Source organism: Pimephales promelas, chromosome 3 (assembly GCF_988280905.1).
Source record: "Pimephales promelas chromosome 3, fPimPro1.hap1.1, whole genome shotgun sequence".
Lineage (NCBI taxonomy): Eukaryota > Metazoa > Chordata > Actinopteri > Cypriniformes > Leuciscidae > Pimephales > Pimephales promelas.
This window is the reverse complement of record NC_142771.1, coordinates 16,442,006-16,461,443: the sequence shown is the minus strand read 5'-3', so window position 1 is coordinate 16,461,443 and position 19,438 is coordinate 16,442,006. Positions and strand designations below refer to the sequence as shown.

Sequence of the window (19,438 nt, the reverse complement as noted above, 5' to 3'; positions counted from 1 at the left end):
TTTTTAGAATAACAAATTTCTACATTAAACACAACAATACGCCATCGCTTTCGCGACTCTCCTATGATTAAAGGTGACGCTTCGGGTTTTCTTCCCACTGGAGCCATTTCAAAATAGAGGCTGCGTGCAATCAACGTATTAGCATTTCAACTGTGGCGAGATGTCAATAAACTAGCTTGTAAACAATGTGTCACATAACATTACATTTACCTCAGGAAAGCATTCAGTGACCATAAACGTGTTAGTTAGCTTGAAAAGTTAACAATATTCTACAATATTTCATATGTTTGAATAAATCTGTCATGAAAACAAGCTTTTGACAGCCACCTTTAAATGTTTATGTTTAAAAATTCGACTTAGATTAGAACCATAATTGCATAATTTAAAAGGCATTTATTTTTACACAAATCAACTAATTGTAACCTTTAATAGTCATGTACCAATTTACAGGGTTACAGCTTTTGTTGACAGATAATAAATAATAATAAGTTAAATTGAAATAAAAGGAATCACAAGCTTGTGAATCGAAATCTAACCCAGCCCTAGTTTGTATTCATGTAGCCTAGGCGTAAAAGTCAACTTGAAACACCATGCGCATCCCATTTTGCATTTGTAATCTGATATATCTCAGGAAAACAAAAACAAAAACAGACAAATTCAGTTGGGCTTTCAGGCCACATGGATACTGTTGGCCTGGCCGTTTCTAGCATAGATTAGCCAGCTGCCACTTTGGAGAGACACCAGGCACACGGCATGATATTCTGACTCCGTGACCTCATCTTTTGGCGATGTGTGTAGTCTTAATATGATGTTGACTTGTCTATGCCTCACGTGTTTAGCTTCATAAACAGAAGAAACAACCATCCAACTGCCTGCTGTTGAAGCCATTAATAAGGCCAAAGTGTATTTGTAGAGGGATAATTTATACCGGAGAGAATGGAAATGTCCCTGACCACGATAGTCAAAATAAGAAACTTGACCACAGTTTTACAACTCAAAGACCTGAGGGGAAAGACCTTGCTAATGCTGATTCCATTCCTCACCCATAAAAGTAGCCAAAACCCCCAGAATTTTTTTAATTGGATTGTCTTTTTTCTGGGAGTATATTGGAAAGACTAACTTCTGGGTTAGCAGGGGAAGCAGCAATCTTCAAAGTGATGTACGATTAGTGATGTCAGTAAGTGCAATATGTTCCCAGCAGTTGAGCATCAGTTTCCCATAAAGATCAATAAATCATTTACATTTTGTGTAAGTGTATAGTGTAATTATCGTGAGTGTGTGTTGGATGTCAGAGTCAGGATGTCTCAGTTCCATTCATCCACCCATCCTGCTCATCAAGGCTGCATTTATTTGTTTATTAACGCAAAAAATGTAATATCAAGAAATATTATTATAATTTAAAATAAATGATTTTTATTAGAATCTTTTTAAACAATGTATTCCTGTGATGGTAAAGCTGAATTTTTGGCATCATTACTCCATTCTTGAGTGTAACATACGGAGGCGTATTGCATTCACTTGAAGAAAAAAAATCTACTCTGTTTTTCTGAATTAACGAGTTAATTTTTCATGAGAAAAAAAATTGCTCTGTTTTTCCGAATTAATGAGTTAATTTTTCATGAGAGAATTTTTTTGCTCTGTTTTTCTGAATTAACGAGTTAATTTTTCATGAGAAAAAAAAGTTTTTGCTCTGTTTTTCTGAATTAATGAGTTAATTTTTCATGAGAAAAAAATGTTTGCTCTGTTTTTCTGAATTAATGAGTTAATGTTTCGTGAGAAAAAAGTTTTTGCTCTGTTTTTCTGAATTAACTCGTTAATTCAGAAAAAGAGAGCAAAAAAAAAAAAATCCATGAAAAATTAACTCGTTAATTCAGAAAAACAGAGCAAAAACTTTTTTTCTCAAGAAAAATTAACTCATTAATTCAGAAAAACAGAGCAATTTTTTTTCTCTCATGAAAAATTAACTCGTTAATTCAGAAAAACAGAGTAGATTTTTTTTCTTCAAGTGAATGCAATACGCCTCCGTAGTAACATGATCTCTCAGAAATTATTCTAATAGGCTGATTTGGGGCTATATATGTAAATCTCTATACATCTATATCTATATAAATTCACATTCTGGCCCAAACAGTACATCTGGTGTTTTGCAGTCCCTTTTTCCAAACTTCCCTGTGTTCATCGTCGCTCTCAGCACATTTCTCTTACCACAAATACTCCCACTCATATTTTTAGTATTACTTCACAGAAATGTTCTGTGATCCAATAAAAGGGAAGAAAAAAAAGCATATTACAGAGAAACAAATGAGTTTGCAAAACAATTTTACTGCAGTGCTGAGAATCTGAGATGTAAACACAGAATGCACCTGTCAATCATGTTTTCCCATTGTGACATCATTCATCACCATGGCAATATATTCCAGCAGCACTGTTTTGCTCAGATGGCCTGATGAGAACTAATGTGTGTGTGTTTTGTGTGACTCACTCGGCACATGACTAAGCTGTTATCTGCTCCTCTCTTTATATCTGTACTCGATCCCTGTGGAGAGAAATGCGTTTCTGAAAGCACCTGACACTCCTTCTATCAAAACCAATTCTCTTGTTCTGCAACAGTGTTTTGTTTTCTGCTAACGCTCAGTGTAGAGGGATAGTTTGATCCGGATGACTTTTTCTATTCCACAAAATAAGATTGTTTAGGATATCTTAATGTAGCTTTTTCATATTAAACAGGACAAATAACACCATCAAATCATATAGAACTCAGTGAGAAGCCTTACTACAATGAAATCCACTGACATTTTCATTTGTGATTCATGTCATTGTTAGATGAGAACAGAACGAAACATGCTTTACCAATGAAATAAACTAAATTAATTGAGTTTGAAGCTTTGTTGATGCTTGCAACTTCTCAGTAAACTAGCTGAATTAACAATGTTATTTCCCTATTATTCAAAGTAAAGTGATAGGATCTGGCAATGATCTTTTTTTTGAAGAGGGGATTTTGTAACTTGAGATCAGTTCTGATGGAGAGCTTTAGGCATTTTCATTGAAATATCATTCAATATGAGAAGTCTGTGAATGCTTTCTGGATGTTAAAAACACAGTGATGCATTGTAGAATATTTCAAATTGTCCAGGTCTTACTTGTAGCAATTACAATAAATTATTCAGGACATTTTCCATATTCCATCTTGACAGATCCAAAATTTTGTACACAATTCTGATTATACAGTATTACGTTAACGATATTTTCTACATGTTATGCTTTTTTTTTAACATGCATCCCCTGTAGTCAATAATTTAATCCCTTAAAACTCATATTTGAGCACCAAAATGACATATTTAAACCTCTTAATGTCTTAAAATAGCTTGAATGCAACACGTTCATCATAACATCTCATCATATACATAAATCACTCACTATATTGCTAAATGTACCCAACCAAAAATAAACAGTAATAAAGTTCAGAGAATGTAAGTTATGCTAAAGCCATGTGATTAGTTACAAGGTAGTTTGTGACGCAAGAAACCAGCGATCTCAAACTGCGTTTTGAGACTCTTTGGTTCACTGCAGTTTTAAAGAAGATAAATACTCGGCAATGGTGTTGACTTATTTGCACATATTTTATGTAGCATATTAAAAACACACCACAAATAAACAACATTTGAAAACTTGATTTTTATTTTTCACCACAGTGGTCTTAAAATGTACATTACTTTTTTTTTTTTTTAAACGGATTATGCTGTCATTCTTCAATTCTGCTTTTGAACATTTAAATTTTCCAGATGATGCAGACATTCTAAAATTTAGTTTTTGAACATTCCAATGTTCAAGATGTTGCAGAGTGCAGACATTCTAAAATTCACATTTTTTGAGTGTTCTTGATATTTCTGGCAATCTAAAATTCAAATGTAGATATTGCTGAGAAATGAGACATTTTTTTCAATATTCAAAATGTTATAGATGTTGAATACATTCTAATATTCTGCTTTTGAACATTTAAACAAAAAAATATTGTCCCATTCAGCACCTGAAACTATCTTTCAGGTTCTGTAATTGAGTGTAAAAAGTGTAATCTGAGCTTTAGGTTTGACCGGTACATTTCACCATGACACAGAATATGTAAAGGTCAGAGCAGACACGCTCTCGATTTTCAAATGATCTTTCAAGATTTCTAACATTGGAAGTTGATGGTTGGAAAAAGTGAAGCCCATTAGCAAATGTTGCCATGACTGAATTTCTGACTCAGTGTTGATTCCTTCGCAACCTGTCACTGCAAAGATGCTGCTTTCTGCATGTGAAGTGTTATAACATGTTACCATGGTGATGGTGTTTGTCATCTGCTTAAAATGCTTGCAGAGTTCGTGTTACCACTGTTTTGTTTTTTTTTCCTGTTGCAGTGAGATCATATCTCTTCACTACACACACACATTCTGAGATGAATGCCTCTTTTCTTTTTGAAACTAAAGGTCATATTCACAATGTTGTACTTTTTTCCTGGAAAATATCCTTTTACATACATAAACTGTTGTCAGAAATTACTTTGTTCCCTTTAAAGCAGCATTATGTTATTTTTGAAATTTTGCTCTCTGGGTCCCCCTACAGTTGGGAAACAGTATTATCTTCTACTACTGTCGTAAAATCTGTCATGGTTACACTAGGATAAACGTCAAAAGATTGCGTAGCTCACGTTTACAAGCTATGGCAGACGTATCAACCTATTGTAAGTCGATGTTCCATCTCAAGGATTTTGGAAAACAACATAGTGCTGCTTTAAAGGGACATTAGCCTACTAAAAAATAGCATAAAAGTATAAAGTAGGTTAACGGTGAATGACTAATATAATTGTTTTTAATAATCTGTTCTCTTTTTTCCTTTAGGGCTGTTTTTGACCATGGCGACTACGGGGGAGGAGTCAAGTCCCAGTGTCCCCACCCCTTCTCTTCCTACAGGCTCCGCCTCCAGTCCACAGAGTGAAGCCGTAGCCAATGAGCTGCAAGAACTGTCTCTTCAGCCCGTCCCCAACTTGCTTCCTATTCACGAGAGAAAGAATGGTGAGTTTATTTTAATGCCAAAACAATAACACCTAAACACTAAATCTTAAAACACTGAAACTTGAATAACTGAGTGGTACCGGTTTGCGGTTAGAACTCGAAAGTCTAATTCACTGCTGGTTCCTTCTAGATTTTCCTATGGGGTTTTATAATGGGTTTTTTTTAAAGTTATGAATAAAATAAAGCCTGTGGTAAACATAACTAGATGACTGCACTCACTTACACCTCAAGCTGTCTTTGAAAATGTACATTTAGAAAAATGAACTTAACTGCTTTAAAATTCTTGGTTTTGCTATGGGTGTGTGTAAATCATGTTGTAGAGCAAAATAAAGTAAAGTCAAGTTTTGTTTACCACAGGCTTTAGTTTACTTTAAAATGGTACTATTATGCTTTTTTACATGTTCAGTTTTCTTTAGTGTGTAATGTTGCTGTCTCTTCAAATGCCTCATTGGTTTTTAATGTAGCTTGAGTCACATTAATCAAGTAAACAAAATCATAACACTTAACTTAAATATGGTTCCATTTATTAACATTAGTTAACTACTATAACAAAAACTAACAATGAAAAAAATAACTTCTAAAGTATTTATTAATGCTAATCTCAACATTTGCTTATACAGTATCTGTTAATATTATTTAATGGACCGGAGCTAACAAACTAGCAATTAACAGTTGTATTTTTAATAACTAATATTAACAAAGATCAATCTGATTCTGATCAAATCTGTTCATCATATAAAGTGATCGTGTCTCATTAGGAAATTTGGACTAAACCACTCAATTCATATGGATTTGTTTTATGATCTTTTTATGAACCTTTTGAGGCGTTAAAGTGGTTGTTGTGTAGCTGTCAACAGAGGCACAGAAAGCTCTTAGATTTCATTAAAAAGAAAAAGATTGTGTGTTCTGAAGATGAACAAAAGTATTTCGGGTTTGGAACGATATGAGGGAGAGTAATTAATAAAAGAATTTCCTTTTTTCGCTAACTAATGGAACCTTATTGTAAATTGTTACCAAAATCATAAACGGGACAAAAAGAAAGTGCTTCAACTGATGTGCACAAGTGCATAATAACACACTGGTATGATCTGATATTATAAGCCTAATGTTATGATTAGCAGAAATGTGACATGCTCACATGTGGCTAAGCTGATTAACCGTGTTCTGCCTCATAGCAATGACCTGTTTAGCATGTGGTGACCGGCTTCTGGCTAATAATGGTTTATTTTGTATTGCTTATTTTTGTAAACACCCACACCTGCCTCCCACATTCTCTGTATGTTCAGGGTGAACATTTGGTTGTAGGAACTGTTATCTGTGAGGTGTCGTTACTGCCATCCAGTGGATCCTATCAGCACTTGGTATACTTTTTTTTTTTTTAAATCCTGGAAAAGTATTGGTCAGCCTTAAATTACTTGTACTACAGGGGTTAAAAACAATGATACTGAAACACTGGCCAAATAGTGTTGGTGGTTTCACGCCGTTATAAGCACAGCCTGGTGGCCAATGTTCCCAAATTTACATTAGTATACATCAGAGTGAAGGTTGACTTAGCACAGCAATAGTACAGCTGCACATACACACAACATAATGGGAGACATACAGCATCAGAGTTCAAAAAAGGACAACTTCTCACTGGCTCATCTGTGACCAGGACAGCAAATCTTTGTGGTGAATCAAGAGCTGTGGTTTTTAGGGTAATGTCGGCATATCTCCACATAGAACAAATTTCATCCAACAGGAGTAACTGTAGATGCAAGAGGAAGCTGTCTGAAATGATTGTCCAGTATTAACCCAGATTGTCTCCAAAAGACATAAGTTGCCCAACTCACTGCAGAATTAAATGTGCACCTCGACTCTCCTGTTTCCACCAAAACTGTTTGGTCAATATTAATGGTCGAGCTGCTATAGCCAAACCTTTGGTTACATGTGATGTGCCAATGTCAAACGTCGGTTTCATTGGTGCCAACAGGGCAAATCTTGGACTTGAGCTGTGGACAGTGTGAAACATGTGTTGTTCAACTTCACAATCTTTACTATATCCATGGGAGTTATGGTGTAGAGAAGCTTAACAGCCGGACTGTTGCTGCCCAGAGTGAAGCACGGGGTGGTAGTGATGGTTTGGGCTGCGATATCATGGAATTCCCTATAGTGCTTGATGGACGCTTCACTGACTAGGACTGCCGAAACATTCTAGACGACCGTCTGCACCAAATGCTTCAAACACTATATGATATGATATAAGCTATAAACATGATAATACACCTACATATACATATAGAGCAAGACTTGTGACCAGATGGTTTGATATACATGAAAGTGAAGTTGAACAATTCCCATTGCCTGGATAGTCACCAGATCTAAATATTTTTTCATGCCACTTTGAGGTGTTTTGGAGGAGCAAGTCAGAATTGTATCTGTATGAACTGTATGAAACTAAGTGTTTCAGTTTCATTGTCTAACCGTATATACACAGTCTTGCAAGTAAGTATTCATTTAGCAGATGCTTTTAACCAACCCTGATTGACCTGATTTGAAGTGCCTTGTTCAGGCTAATGGATCGGCCCGAGAGAGAAGGGTCTGGCTGCAGACATGCACTCTACTCTGTCTGGATGTGCACTCTCTTGCACAGGAACTGGAAATAAGTTGTTGTAAAGATTTTGGCACTTTGATTTTTTTAAAATTTGTTTCTTATAATAATTATTTTGAAACAAATACAATGAAACTCACATTGATGTGTGTGTTGAGAGGACATCCCAAAATTAATAGTTGGATGCTTTTATATTTTGTTATTTAATCCAAAGTCATTTATTTTATCCAAAGTCAAGCGTAACTTTCAGCAGGTGTCTGAATAATTTATTTGCAGCTAAATAAGATAAATAATCTTATTTAGGTTAGAAGCGGCTTATCGAAAAAGAAAAAAACGTATGGCGACCCGCCTTTGCGTCAATAAACACGTCATCAGAGAAGTGAAGAGATGTCACTGCAAAAGGGGGAGAAGGAAGGCATTTTGATTTGGACACATGAATTAAAAATAATTTATAATATATGTTGTAGTATTAAATAAAAACACAAGAGTTGTCCATTTTGATTTCGTGGTCACTTTAACTGTAACCACATTGATGAGAGACATTTGTCACTCAGGATGTAGGAGACAGGACTATGTTTGCATATACCGGTACAGCAATTTTATTCTTTAAAGGGTTGGTTCACCCAAAAATGAAAATTCTGTCAGTATTTACTCACCCTCATGTTGTTTCAACCCCGTAAGACCTTCGTTCATCTTCGGAACACAAATTAAGATATTTAAGATATTAAGATCGCTCCTGCATACAGTCCATAGGCTTCTTAAGGGAATGACTCTTGCTGGCATCGAAAAGTCATTAAAGACATCGTTAGTCCAAGTGTCTACAGGGGCTCAATCTTAAGTTTATCAAACGACAAACACTTTTGTGTGCAAAAAAACAACAAAAATAACGACTTTATTTCAACTATTCGTTTATTTCTCCCTCTGCGCGAGTCAGGTTTAATAGCGTAAGCTTCTGTTATTGTACGTCACACGCATCACACACATGACCAGCGTCGGCCAATAGTGAGCCTACGTGTGACGTAGCTTTACGCAATCACGCTACGTTAACTGACTACAGGCCCATGGAGAAGGCAGTGAATAGTTGAAATAAAGTCGTTATTTTTGTTTGTTTTTGCGCACAAAAAGTATTCTGGTCATTTGATAAAGTAAAAATTGAGCCACTGTAGTCACTTGGACTATTTTAACGATGTCTTTGACTTTTCGATGCCAGCAAGAGTCATTCCATCAAGAAGCCTATGGACTAGTAAGCAGGAGCGATCTTAATATCTTAAATATCTTAATTTGTGTTCCAAAGATGAACGAAGGTCTTACGGGGTTGGAACAACATGAGGGTGAGTAAATACTGACAGAATATTCATTTTTGGGTGAACTAACCCTTTAAATGCAGTTTTTAGTTTCATCACTTTTACCCTTGAGCCCATCACATTTATCCATAAAGCACATCTATCTTTCTTGATTCGTCGCCTCCAAGGATATTTTACACCCTCACACTTCAGTGTGTAAAATCAGTGTGCGGATCAGGAAAGAGCCTGGGCCACGTTTGCTAAAAATGGCTCCTAAAACACCCGCCAAACAGAGCGATTTTACACCTCAACAGTGAAGTGTGGCTGTCAGACAGACTTTAGATGCATTTCCAAAAATGCTGCGGTCTTAAATAGCTGCACCAGACAATTATGTTCTCTCCACAGCTGCCAGAAAGTCTGCACATTTTTAGGAAGTCATATTTCTAAGATTTTCATTTCAGCCATGTATCCATACTAAGAAATGAACGTACATATCTTTGTGCCATTCTGTCGGCAGAGTCAAGTCATTGAGTGCAGAGTGGGTTGCTTTAAAAAAAACACACAGCACTCAGCACAAATGTGTGTGTGTGTGTGTGTGTGTGTGTGTGAGGAACGAATGACTTGAGGAACAGCTGCGGTAGTACTGTCACACACACACACACACACACCTTTCCCTGCAGATAACTTCAGTCTCAATGCTGCTACTGCAACAGCAGGAGCTCTGGATCTTTGATGTGGCTGATTCTTCTCATCAGAAATCTCTCTTCTTTTTATATTTTTCATTTCCTTCTTTTCCATCATCTTCTACTCTCTTTTTTCCTCATCTGGATTCCTGTGAGCAGATCAGCAGCTCGAGTGTTCTACATGATTGACTGAAACGATGAAATATGAAAGACACAAAGGCTGAATTAAGTTTTTGAACTTGAACGTCTCTTTGAAGGAAAAGCAGTGAAGCACTTCTTCTTGCCGCAGAAAGATTCAGTTACATTTTGAAAACATGACCACCATGCTGGACACCAGCTCTTGGCTCCACACTGGCCCCGCCCCTTTTGGATCTGCTCCAGTCAGCCGTGTCATGAGGAAAAAAGCTGTCCGATTGGACCGTGAGCGGCGTGCTTGCCTGAGTCTGAGAGAAGGTGTGGAGTCGTGTTGCATGTATGCATTCAGACTGACAAATACACTTAAAGCCTTTAGCAAGTGTCTAAACAAGGCCCTAACTCAACCGCAAATTCCGCATAAATATTGATATTATTCATTATTTAGAATATTGCTAAGAAAGTTATATCTTTAAAGCATTAATAATAACACACCTTATTTAGTGGCACAGAAGTTTGAAAGTAACTATATTGCCCTCTGGTGTACTGAGTTTTGTTACTTTAAGACTAACAGATGAGTGTATTTTAAGTATGTTCAGCCAGGTCATACTTGGGCCAAGTGCTCATGTACTCGCATAGAAAATGTTATTAGCCTAATACAATCTACAAACATGCAACTGTGCAGTTGAAAATCTATCAAAACACAGTATCTTTCTTCTAAAAGCCTGTTTTACATTCATTCAACAAACACATAATTAGGTGTATAACTAGTTTAGAAATTGGCAATCAGATCTAATTAGATGAATTGTGGGCTGTGATGTTGTTTTAGTGAATATTTTATCAGTGAGATATGTAAACACAGGGATGCACTGAGCTGTTTGCATGTGTTTGCGTGACTGTGCGTGCTGTGCTTGGCATGCCGTGGGTGATAAGGGAACCAGAGTGATGACATTTCTCTTGATCCAGGATGAAGAAGCATCAGCTCATGCATGCACATACGCACATATGCTTTAACAGCACATTTAGGTGTCCTGCAGGTTGCAATTTGAAACATGAGGCATAAATTACAATGATATCCCCAATAACTCAGCGGCAGCTCAGCAGCCTGCCACACAGATTGAGTGTCAGGTACAGAATAACTGTCGGGACACAAATAGAAACATATGGAGTACAAGGTATCAAGAAAAATGGAGAGATTCCTAACAACTATACAAGTCTTGCATTGTGAGCTTAACTGTGATATTTGTGGTAAGAACATTGAAACCATTAGTAAAGCAACTCTTTTCAGTTTATATTCTGCCTTTGTTGAATCCTCGATTCTGATTGACACATTTTGCAGGATATTGATTAACTTTCTTTGACTACATGGCTATAGTAGTTTCAGGTTTATAAAATGTATAACAAAATATTATAATTTATTGGCTTTTTTCTTTTGGGGAGACATTATGTGGTGGTCACAAGAAAAAAGTAGTTTGTGTGTAATCTTGCTGGTTGAGCATAAACAACATCTGCAAAATTACGACGTTCAAAGTTCAAAGCAAAGGGAGATTTTCTTTTAAATAAATTGCTTTTTAAAGCTACACTGTGTAACTCTTAGTTTATTCTTAGCTAAAAACACTTAGTTCTTTCAAAAATATATGTGCTCATTAATGTATATTTACTTCGTTCAAGTAATAAAGTATTCTCGTGAGTGTATAATATGCCATTGAAAATACATACGGGTAAGGGGTTCTAATGTCGGTCGCCATGTTGCCCCTCCATCTTGAAAGTACATTAGCCAAAGAGGGACATACCCGTTAATTCAAGCTTCGCCTTTCGCGTTTACGTTTGAGTTAACACTCATGGACAAGGTCGAACTGGAAGCCATGTTAATCTTAGACTACATTGGCCACCGTAGGAGTTAAAACAAAATCGGAATTGTGAGGAACAGAAACTAATATTCACTGGATGGTCATATACCTTTTCACCAATAGATGGAGGTAAAAATCACACAGTGTAGCTTTAAGGACTAACAAATGACTGTTAGGGACTACACAAGCTTTCTCCCGGGTTAGTGATATCATTAACACTAACATTTACATAAACTCCACCCCCGGGAAGGTGATTTATATTATCATGACAAAATATGCTAATCAATGACTAGAAGATTACTACACTTTAGCTACAAACATTCATTCAACTAACCATTCAGAAATGTTGTCTACATGTTGTCACTTCTTCTTGAGTCTCTCCATTTTTGTGTGAATCCGGTTTGAACATAAAAGGCTAAACGTTATTGAAATTTTCAGTGTAAGCTGTTGAAGCTCCGCCCTCTGTGCCAGAAGCAGCGGCTCATTTGCATTTAAAGGGACCGACACGAAAACAGTGCGTTCACTTTCAAAAAGATACAATTTTAACATGCTATATAAAAATATTGGTGTGATATTTTGAGCTAAAACACTCTGGGGACAACTGTGTTGCAAATGTATTTATGGGATATGATTACATAGGCTGTAGTACTATGTTTTTTCTATATTTTTGCTTTTCATCTAAATTACTATTTGTATAATATTTATATATGGATAATATTTACGAATAAATTATATTTTATATGTGATTTCGCAAGAAAGTTTTATTACTGATAAAAGCCTAAAAATATTTTAAATGTTAAACTGTTAAATTCTAAACAAATTTGCCCTTGATTAGTTAGAAGCATCCTCAACATGGGATTAGGAGAAATTATAAACCCACTATAGAGCAGAATATTAGGATGTTGGGCGTGTGTACATTGTACAGCCTATTTAGGACCTGCATCCCTTTATTCTCCTCATTTGTTCACACTCTTCAGGTCTCTGATGTTGATTCACGTTTTCACTTCAATACGTATGAAGTGTTTTGTTTTGTTTTTTGCTCCAATTTGTGCTGAAACAACTAAGAATTCACACACACGTCACATCATACACACACAATCATGCCAGACTATCTTTAAATCCTTAACACTGTGATTATGAGTCATAGGCCTTAATTCTTTCGCTTACGATGGGTATGACGATCATTAACTCGCAGTGTTGAGGTTTAATGTCTGTTAGCGCCGTGGTCTCCCTGAAACGTTTGCACACGCCTCCTGTAAGCCATCTCGATTTCACCTCCCGAGCATCTTTAGTGACCTCATGCCAGATCAAAATTCAGAAGCCCATCAGCTGTTGCGTTGATCAAACGTCAGATCACAAGTTAGCTGCGCAACAGGTGCAACACTGGCTCTACTCCACAACACTAACAGGTGCTATAGACGCTTGCTTAATAAATCGAACCGTACTGACAGGTTCTGACCTCAACAACAGTAGCCATGTAAAAAAAACACACCTTTTCAGGCTTTATGGTTGTCAAATGAATGTTAAAATGATTTTGTTATACAAACTGGTACCTAACTATGTGTGTGTGTACTGTATTTTATTTACAATTCATTTAAATGGTTGGTTCACGCAAAAATGTATATTCTATCATCAAATACTTTTGTTCATCTTTGAAACACAATTTAAGATATTTTTTAAAGAAATCTGAGATTTTGGTCACTCCATTGAAAGTCTATTCATCTTAAACTCGGATGCTTCAAAACGTTCATAAAGAGATCATAAAACTAATCCTTATGGATCGAGCAGTTTAATCCAAGTCTTCTGAAAAGACACAAACACATGGTGAACCCATTTGATTTAGGTTTTATTCGCAAATAAACTCTGATCAGCGAACACACACTCAAATGTAGTAAACAGAAACTCAACCGTACTTTTTTGACGCCCGAGAATCAACTTCATTAGTTCCTGTGGAAGTGTGATAAAAGCATAAATTAAATCTGTTTGTCATATAAAGCGATCGGCTCTCTTCATAAGATTAGATTTATTTTAAGATCTCTTCATGAACATTTTAAAGCGTCAGTTTTGGGTGAATAGACTTTCATTTGAGTGACAGATTACATTGTTTCAAAGATTAACAAAAGTGTTCAACATGAAGGTGAGTAATTGATGAATTTTTTTGGGTGAACTAACCCTTTAAGGGATATTAATAAACAATATTTAATAAAAATGTTGTATCTATAATATATTGTTAGTATTGCAGACTGGATGTTTCGCTTGTCTATGTATTAGCAGCTCTTACTGTAGTTCCACTAACATATAGATTCATGTTCATTTTACACCACCACACGGTTAATGACGACACCAGGGAGCAAATGTGACAAAATGTCAGATGCGAGAACCAAAACCACAGCTAGAGATGGCTCGATATAGTCTCGTATCATTTTATTCATCTAACACAGAGAGGCCTGTTCCCAACACATGGTGTTTAGTTGCAGATTTGTTACATTAACGACTTGGATGCATACTCGTATACTGTTTGAAACCGGCAGGGATATAATGCCAAAATACAATTCTAATGCTTTGTTTCTGATAAAAGCACTGGCACATGGCAAACATTTTTTTAATTGCACTTCTGTTGGTGTTTCTTCTAATGAAGGAGATGATGATTGCCCGACATTTGTACTTGACGAAACTTTAGTGCTGTTGATGAACTTTGGTTAATGCAAATATGAGCCAATGAGCAAGAACCTTGTGCTGTTTGTTTCCTTCTTTTACCTCATGTATTGTGGCTTTACTGCTAAATCACTTGATTAACATAATGTATGTTGTCATTGTATCTTTGAGGTTTCAGTCCAACCCCAGATAACCTGAGAAAATGTTTGCTTGAAGTGTAAATGTCTATAACTCCAGCATCTATATTGTATTATTCATGTTAGAAGTGCCAGGATCGTTTTAATCCAAGTTTCAAGGTTTAATCGCAACACTCTTCAAGGCAGTTTCATGGAATTGACAGTCTTTCGTCCTGTGGTAAGCCGTGGAAATATCTCAAACACTTGCTTCTGTTTTTAATTGTATGTAGAAACAGGAAGAGGAAGTATGTTGTAGTCTGTACTCTCTCCTCTATGACTGATAAGCTCTCTGTCGGCTGTCAGGAAGAGCTTGTTCGAGGGGAGGATGAAGGAGACAGATCGAGCTGCTCGCCGGGTATTTGATCAACTTGTGTGTCTTCTGTCATGATGTGTTTCCTTACGTTTATAGCCTGCTGTCTCCTGAACATGCAAATATTGAGGCGTCGAATCATTTAGTGAAGAGTTGGTAAAGTTTTTTTCAGTTCAGATGCGTTTCTGTTTTGAGAGATTCAAATGTGTTTATTGCACAAGACCTTTTTGCACTCTTGTGTTTTTTACTGGGTTTGCAGCATATGAAATGTTTAATTTTTGCGTGTATATAAGTATGGTTTCGTATTTGTGCACTTTTGACGTACAGTTGATGCAGCTTTTTTTGTATCTAAAAGTGCAGTTTATCAGTATTTTCATTGTGTAACAGTGCAACATTATATCCCAATAATTGATGAAATGAGTTAAATGAGTATTTTTAACCCTCTTTGTTAACCTGTTGTTTAATTTAGAGTTGAATCAGAGTCGCTCCTTTGATAATTGAATATATATCTCTTAATCTTTGACTTTATTTTTTTTTTCCAGTGCTCCAACTCAAACTTCAGCAGAGACGGACTCGAGAAGAACTGGTTTGCCAGGGGATCATGCCACGTAAGAACCACTCACACTCTCCTAGAAGTACTAGTTAATATTCACTTCTGTTAGTGGATCTTTCTGTATTACATCTCAAATGTTTTTGCACAAGTTTTGTCACACCTGGCACACACAAGATTCATTTTCATCCTTAAATGAATCTGGGTAAAATGTAGTTGCGTTGTGGTTAAACTTAGCAGATATAGCTAGTCTCTCTCATCCTGTCTAAGATGCAGGCTGATTTGGTTTGGTAAACATAAGATAGAGTTGAACTCACTTCCTTTGTGCTGTGGTTTCACAGAGCATGAAAGGTTGGCCCATTCATCTCAAAACTACAACTTTGCTGCTTAACTGTCGGGTCATCGTTATTCTAATGGTGCTTACGCACTCGATTTTGTCAGTTTTCCATCTTGTGTTGACTGGAAATGTATGATTTGATTTTAAAATCAAAAGATGATTTAATTTGGTGTAAAACGAGTACCTAGAGGTCTCACCCACACATGGGTGTATGTTTGAACAAGCTTTTTTTTTTAGGTCAAAGCTTCAAAAGTAACTCAACAAATCTCTCACTCTTTTCCTTTTGTACTTGTTCTACTTCACCGAGTCTCATATAGAAGAATGGCCATATTATATGCAATTACTTGTTACATCTCATAGCTAAGTTGGTCATTGCTAAGATGTTGTGCAAGCAGGTTTTTAGACATTTGGAGTTTGTGTCTGCTAATGTTATTTGGGACTTTTGTCATTTTGAAGCCGTTTTTGTCTCATGATGGTTCTGTTTTTTAGCTGTTGTCAAGTTTAGCCAGGTGAGAAGTTTGAGTCACGCCATTCTATGTCAGTGGTGAGTCTGAGACAGTCATGTTAAGGGTCTTGTTCACACATACAGTAACTGAGACTTTAACACAAAACTTGCCTCACACACAGGATGCACAGTTTAAAAATGCAACTCTTTTAGACGCATAAGCTGGGGACGAACTAAAACGCCTGTAAGACCAATTATAAATGTAATTTGATATATATGACTGGACTGATCATGCCCAAACGTGCTAAGTCAGAGAGTTGCATTCAGTCTGTGTTTAAAACCTATGGCCGTCGTTGCAAACAGTCTGTTGTGTGTTCAGTTCAGTCTTAGAATGTTTCAGCTAGTCGTCAAGTGTTTCGGCATTAAAAGATCTGAATACTTAAAGTAATTAATTTATCAGCCTTCAAGAATATTATAAAAACTTTTGCATTGGCTATGGGTGATTCTGATGTGTTCCTATAATAGTTGTACACAGGGCCAAAAATGAGTGGATTTCAGCAGTGATGTTTAAGGCAGTCACTCCCATTAGCCTCTTGGACGCGTTCAATTTTATATAATATACATTTTCAACTGTAGTCTATTTATAAAGCACCTAAAATGATACTAAGTGTAATCTAGTGTTGTCAAAATATAGATTTTTCGGTATATTGATACTAAAATATCTGAAACTATTCTGCAGGATACACAACACAATTCCAGCTCCGCGTTCTCGCTCTCTAATCTCTCCGACAGCGAGTGATACAAACCCGCATCCCTTTATTAACTCGTTTCATTTGCTCCGGATGAATATTGTTGGTTACAGGGCTTTACTCTTGCCGTGGGATTGCATGTATTCAGCATAATACCCCATGTTATCTATTAATGTTAAAATTGTGAATTGTTGTGAATTGAACAGTGAAAATGCTGAGTAGATTCATAGTAACTTTAGAAAACCACTTGCCACAGTGGCTGGTGAGCAGTAAAGTTAATGTCAGGACAAGCCCTGGTTGTGTATTAGATATAAACTTATGAGAATATCGATCTTGTTTTATAATACAAATGATTGGACTGATGTGATGCTTGAAGCTATAGAAACCATTGAAACCATTGCCTTGCTCTGGCCCTTTATCTGAATCTGAATGTGAGTTTGCATTTTAAATATTTATTTAAAGGTCTTAAATTTCATTTTTTCAAATGTGTAAATAACCTGTAACCATGTCACGTTGTCTCCAGAGATCTGGTCTAGCTAATCAGAGATCTCATTTCACAGACTGATTGATATGTATTCTGCATTTTTAAGATTTTAATTTACAGTAGGAAATATGATCGTTTAGTATTTTAGTTTGCTATTTGAATTGGTTAAAAAAATGTCAGTTTATGTTTGTTTTGTATTAAACATTGGTTGTGTGAGTGGCTCTTTAAGAAGCCGCGTCGAAAAGTGGAACCACCAAATGCTTGCTTAATATCACTTCTTAGAATCATCTTAAAAAGAAAATTAAAAGCAGAAACAGAGGGTTCAAATGAGGTGGTGCTTCCCTTTAGTAGTTTTATGTAATACTTCAAACTGGTCCCATAATATCTCCCAGCATCTGTGATCCAGTTTGAACCCAGTGTCTGCTGATATCAGCATCTCGCTTGGCAGTGGCACACTGACTAGACTGTCAACACTGTTCAACTAAAGTTTGGATTTTTTCCTTTTAGAAAGTTATACTTAGATATTAGATTTCCAGATGAAATCATGGAAATCTAATGTTGTCTACATGTAACGATCCCTGAGCAAATTAGAGCCATTTATTACAACATTATTACAGTGTTTTTAATTTACTGACAATGTAGATATGTCCAAAAAAGTTCAGAATGAATTGTTACATAATAATAGAACACTGGAGCAAAGTGTGTGTGTGTGTATATATATATATATATATATATATGAAGAGTTCAGATGCAAAAGCCTCTAAGTGCCATTTGAAATTTTCTTCTAGAATGATCATTTTTATCAAGCTTGTATATTTAAGTTTAGTGATTTCACTTAAATGGCAATGATAATTACCTATTAATTGTTATTTAAGGGAAATTACTGAACTTAAATATACAAGTTTGATAAAAATCATCATTAAAGAAGAAAATTTCAAATGGCATTTAGAGGCTTTTGCATCTGAACTCTTCATATATATATATAAACCTGAAAATGAACAACAAACACATAGTGCAGCAAATAGTGTAAACAATTGTGAAAAATGTCTTATGCAACAAAACTACAAACTATATAAGAAGTTTTAACATATACAAAAATGAACTCTTGGCTGTGCCAGTGATCTCCGTCGGATACAATTCCACTGTGACATTGTGTAGCGACTCGTTTGAAAATATAAATTTTAGTGCCTCATCCGATTTGTAAAGCAGTTATACTTGTTTTTGATTTATGTTATGCTTTGTTAGAGAGTGCTTTCATGCAAATCTGTTATTTTGTGTTTGTTTCCATGGACGCAGATATGCATGCACACACACTCATGCAACTACTTTCAATATGCTTCAGTTTAAATTTCCAAAGAAAGATGCTAATTGGTGGTGCAAAAGACTGAAATCTATGTTTATTGGTTGAGTAGATGATACTTTCAACCAATCTGGGGACAGGGGTGGGACTAAAAGTCATTGCTAAGAAAATTAATTTCCGCTCCTCCGTGAGAGATACGAGACCGGTAACTTGTCACCGCTGTCACTCATCGGTACTCACGCCGCCTCGCGTCGTTCTCCACATGGCGCTCACTCGTCCCGCTCACCACAGTAAACATGATGAATGACGACTGTAGAACGCAAAAGCCGAATCCCGCGCATTTTGGGCGTTCTCGAAACACATTTTCGGCCAGACTCACTCATCACGGAGACTCACTAACAGTCTTCACTGTTGTTTACCTGCTGCGCGGTTACCGGTAGGGCAGCAAAGCAAGTGCATTCTGGGAGTTGTTGTCTTTCATCCACATAAGGCAAAAATACATTTTCTGTCTTCTCAGTCAAGAAAGCTCCAAATTCTACATAAATTACCACTTTTTAAATGCACATTCATCTTTCCAGAAGTGGAGTGACCCTTTAAATGAACGACTACAAGTCGACTAGAGAAATCTTGAGTGTGTAAGATTAAGATGTTTTGTGTGCTTTTACTCGTAATGAGTGCATGACTAGCCATGCTCTTCATTGGGTGGGTTACACACAAACACATGCACACATAGTCGAATCAGTGAGCAGGTGATAAGCAGTGTATTTAAATACATGCCATGTTTCCCATTATATCTGTTAGTAAAAGGTCAGACGCCTGCTATACTCATCAAAGCCATTTGCT

The 19,438-nt window shown here is 36.3% G+C and overlaps 1 protein-coding gene across 7 annotated transcripts in view; it reads left to right on the top strand.

The window, feature by feature from the left end:
- Positions 1 to 19,438, top strand: part of mrtfaa (myocardin related transcription factor Aa) — a 47,531-nt gene that overhangs the window by 3,381 nt on the left and 24,712 nt on the right. For 5 of the 7 annotated variants that reach the window (XM_039687279.2, XM_039687276.2, XM_039687273.2 and 2 more), the window contains exons 3-4: positions 4,878 to 5,051; positions 15,273 to 15,338. In XM_039687279.2, coding sequence (XP_039543213.2) covers positions 4,892 to 5,051; positions 15,273 to 15,338 — 226 coding nt within the window. In that variant the 5' untranslated portion in view covers positions 4,878 to 4,891. Of the gene's footprint in view, positions 1 to 4,877; positions 5,052 to 14,690; positions 14,776 to 14,802; positions 14,887 to 15,272; positions 15,339 to 19,438 lie in introns of those variants that run through there. The other 2 variants (XM_089128363.1, XM_039687277.2) reach the window with 2 other exon arrangements.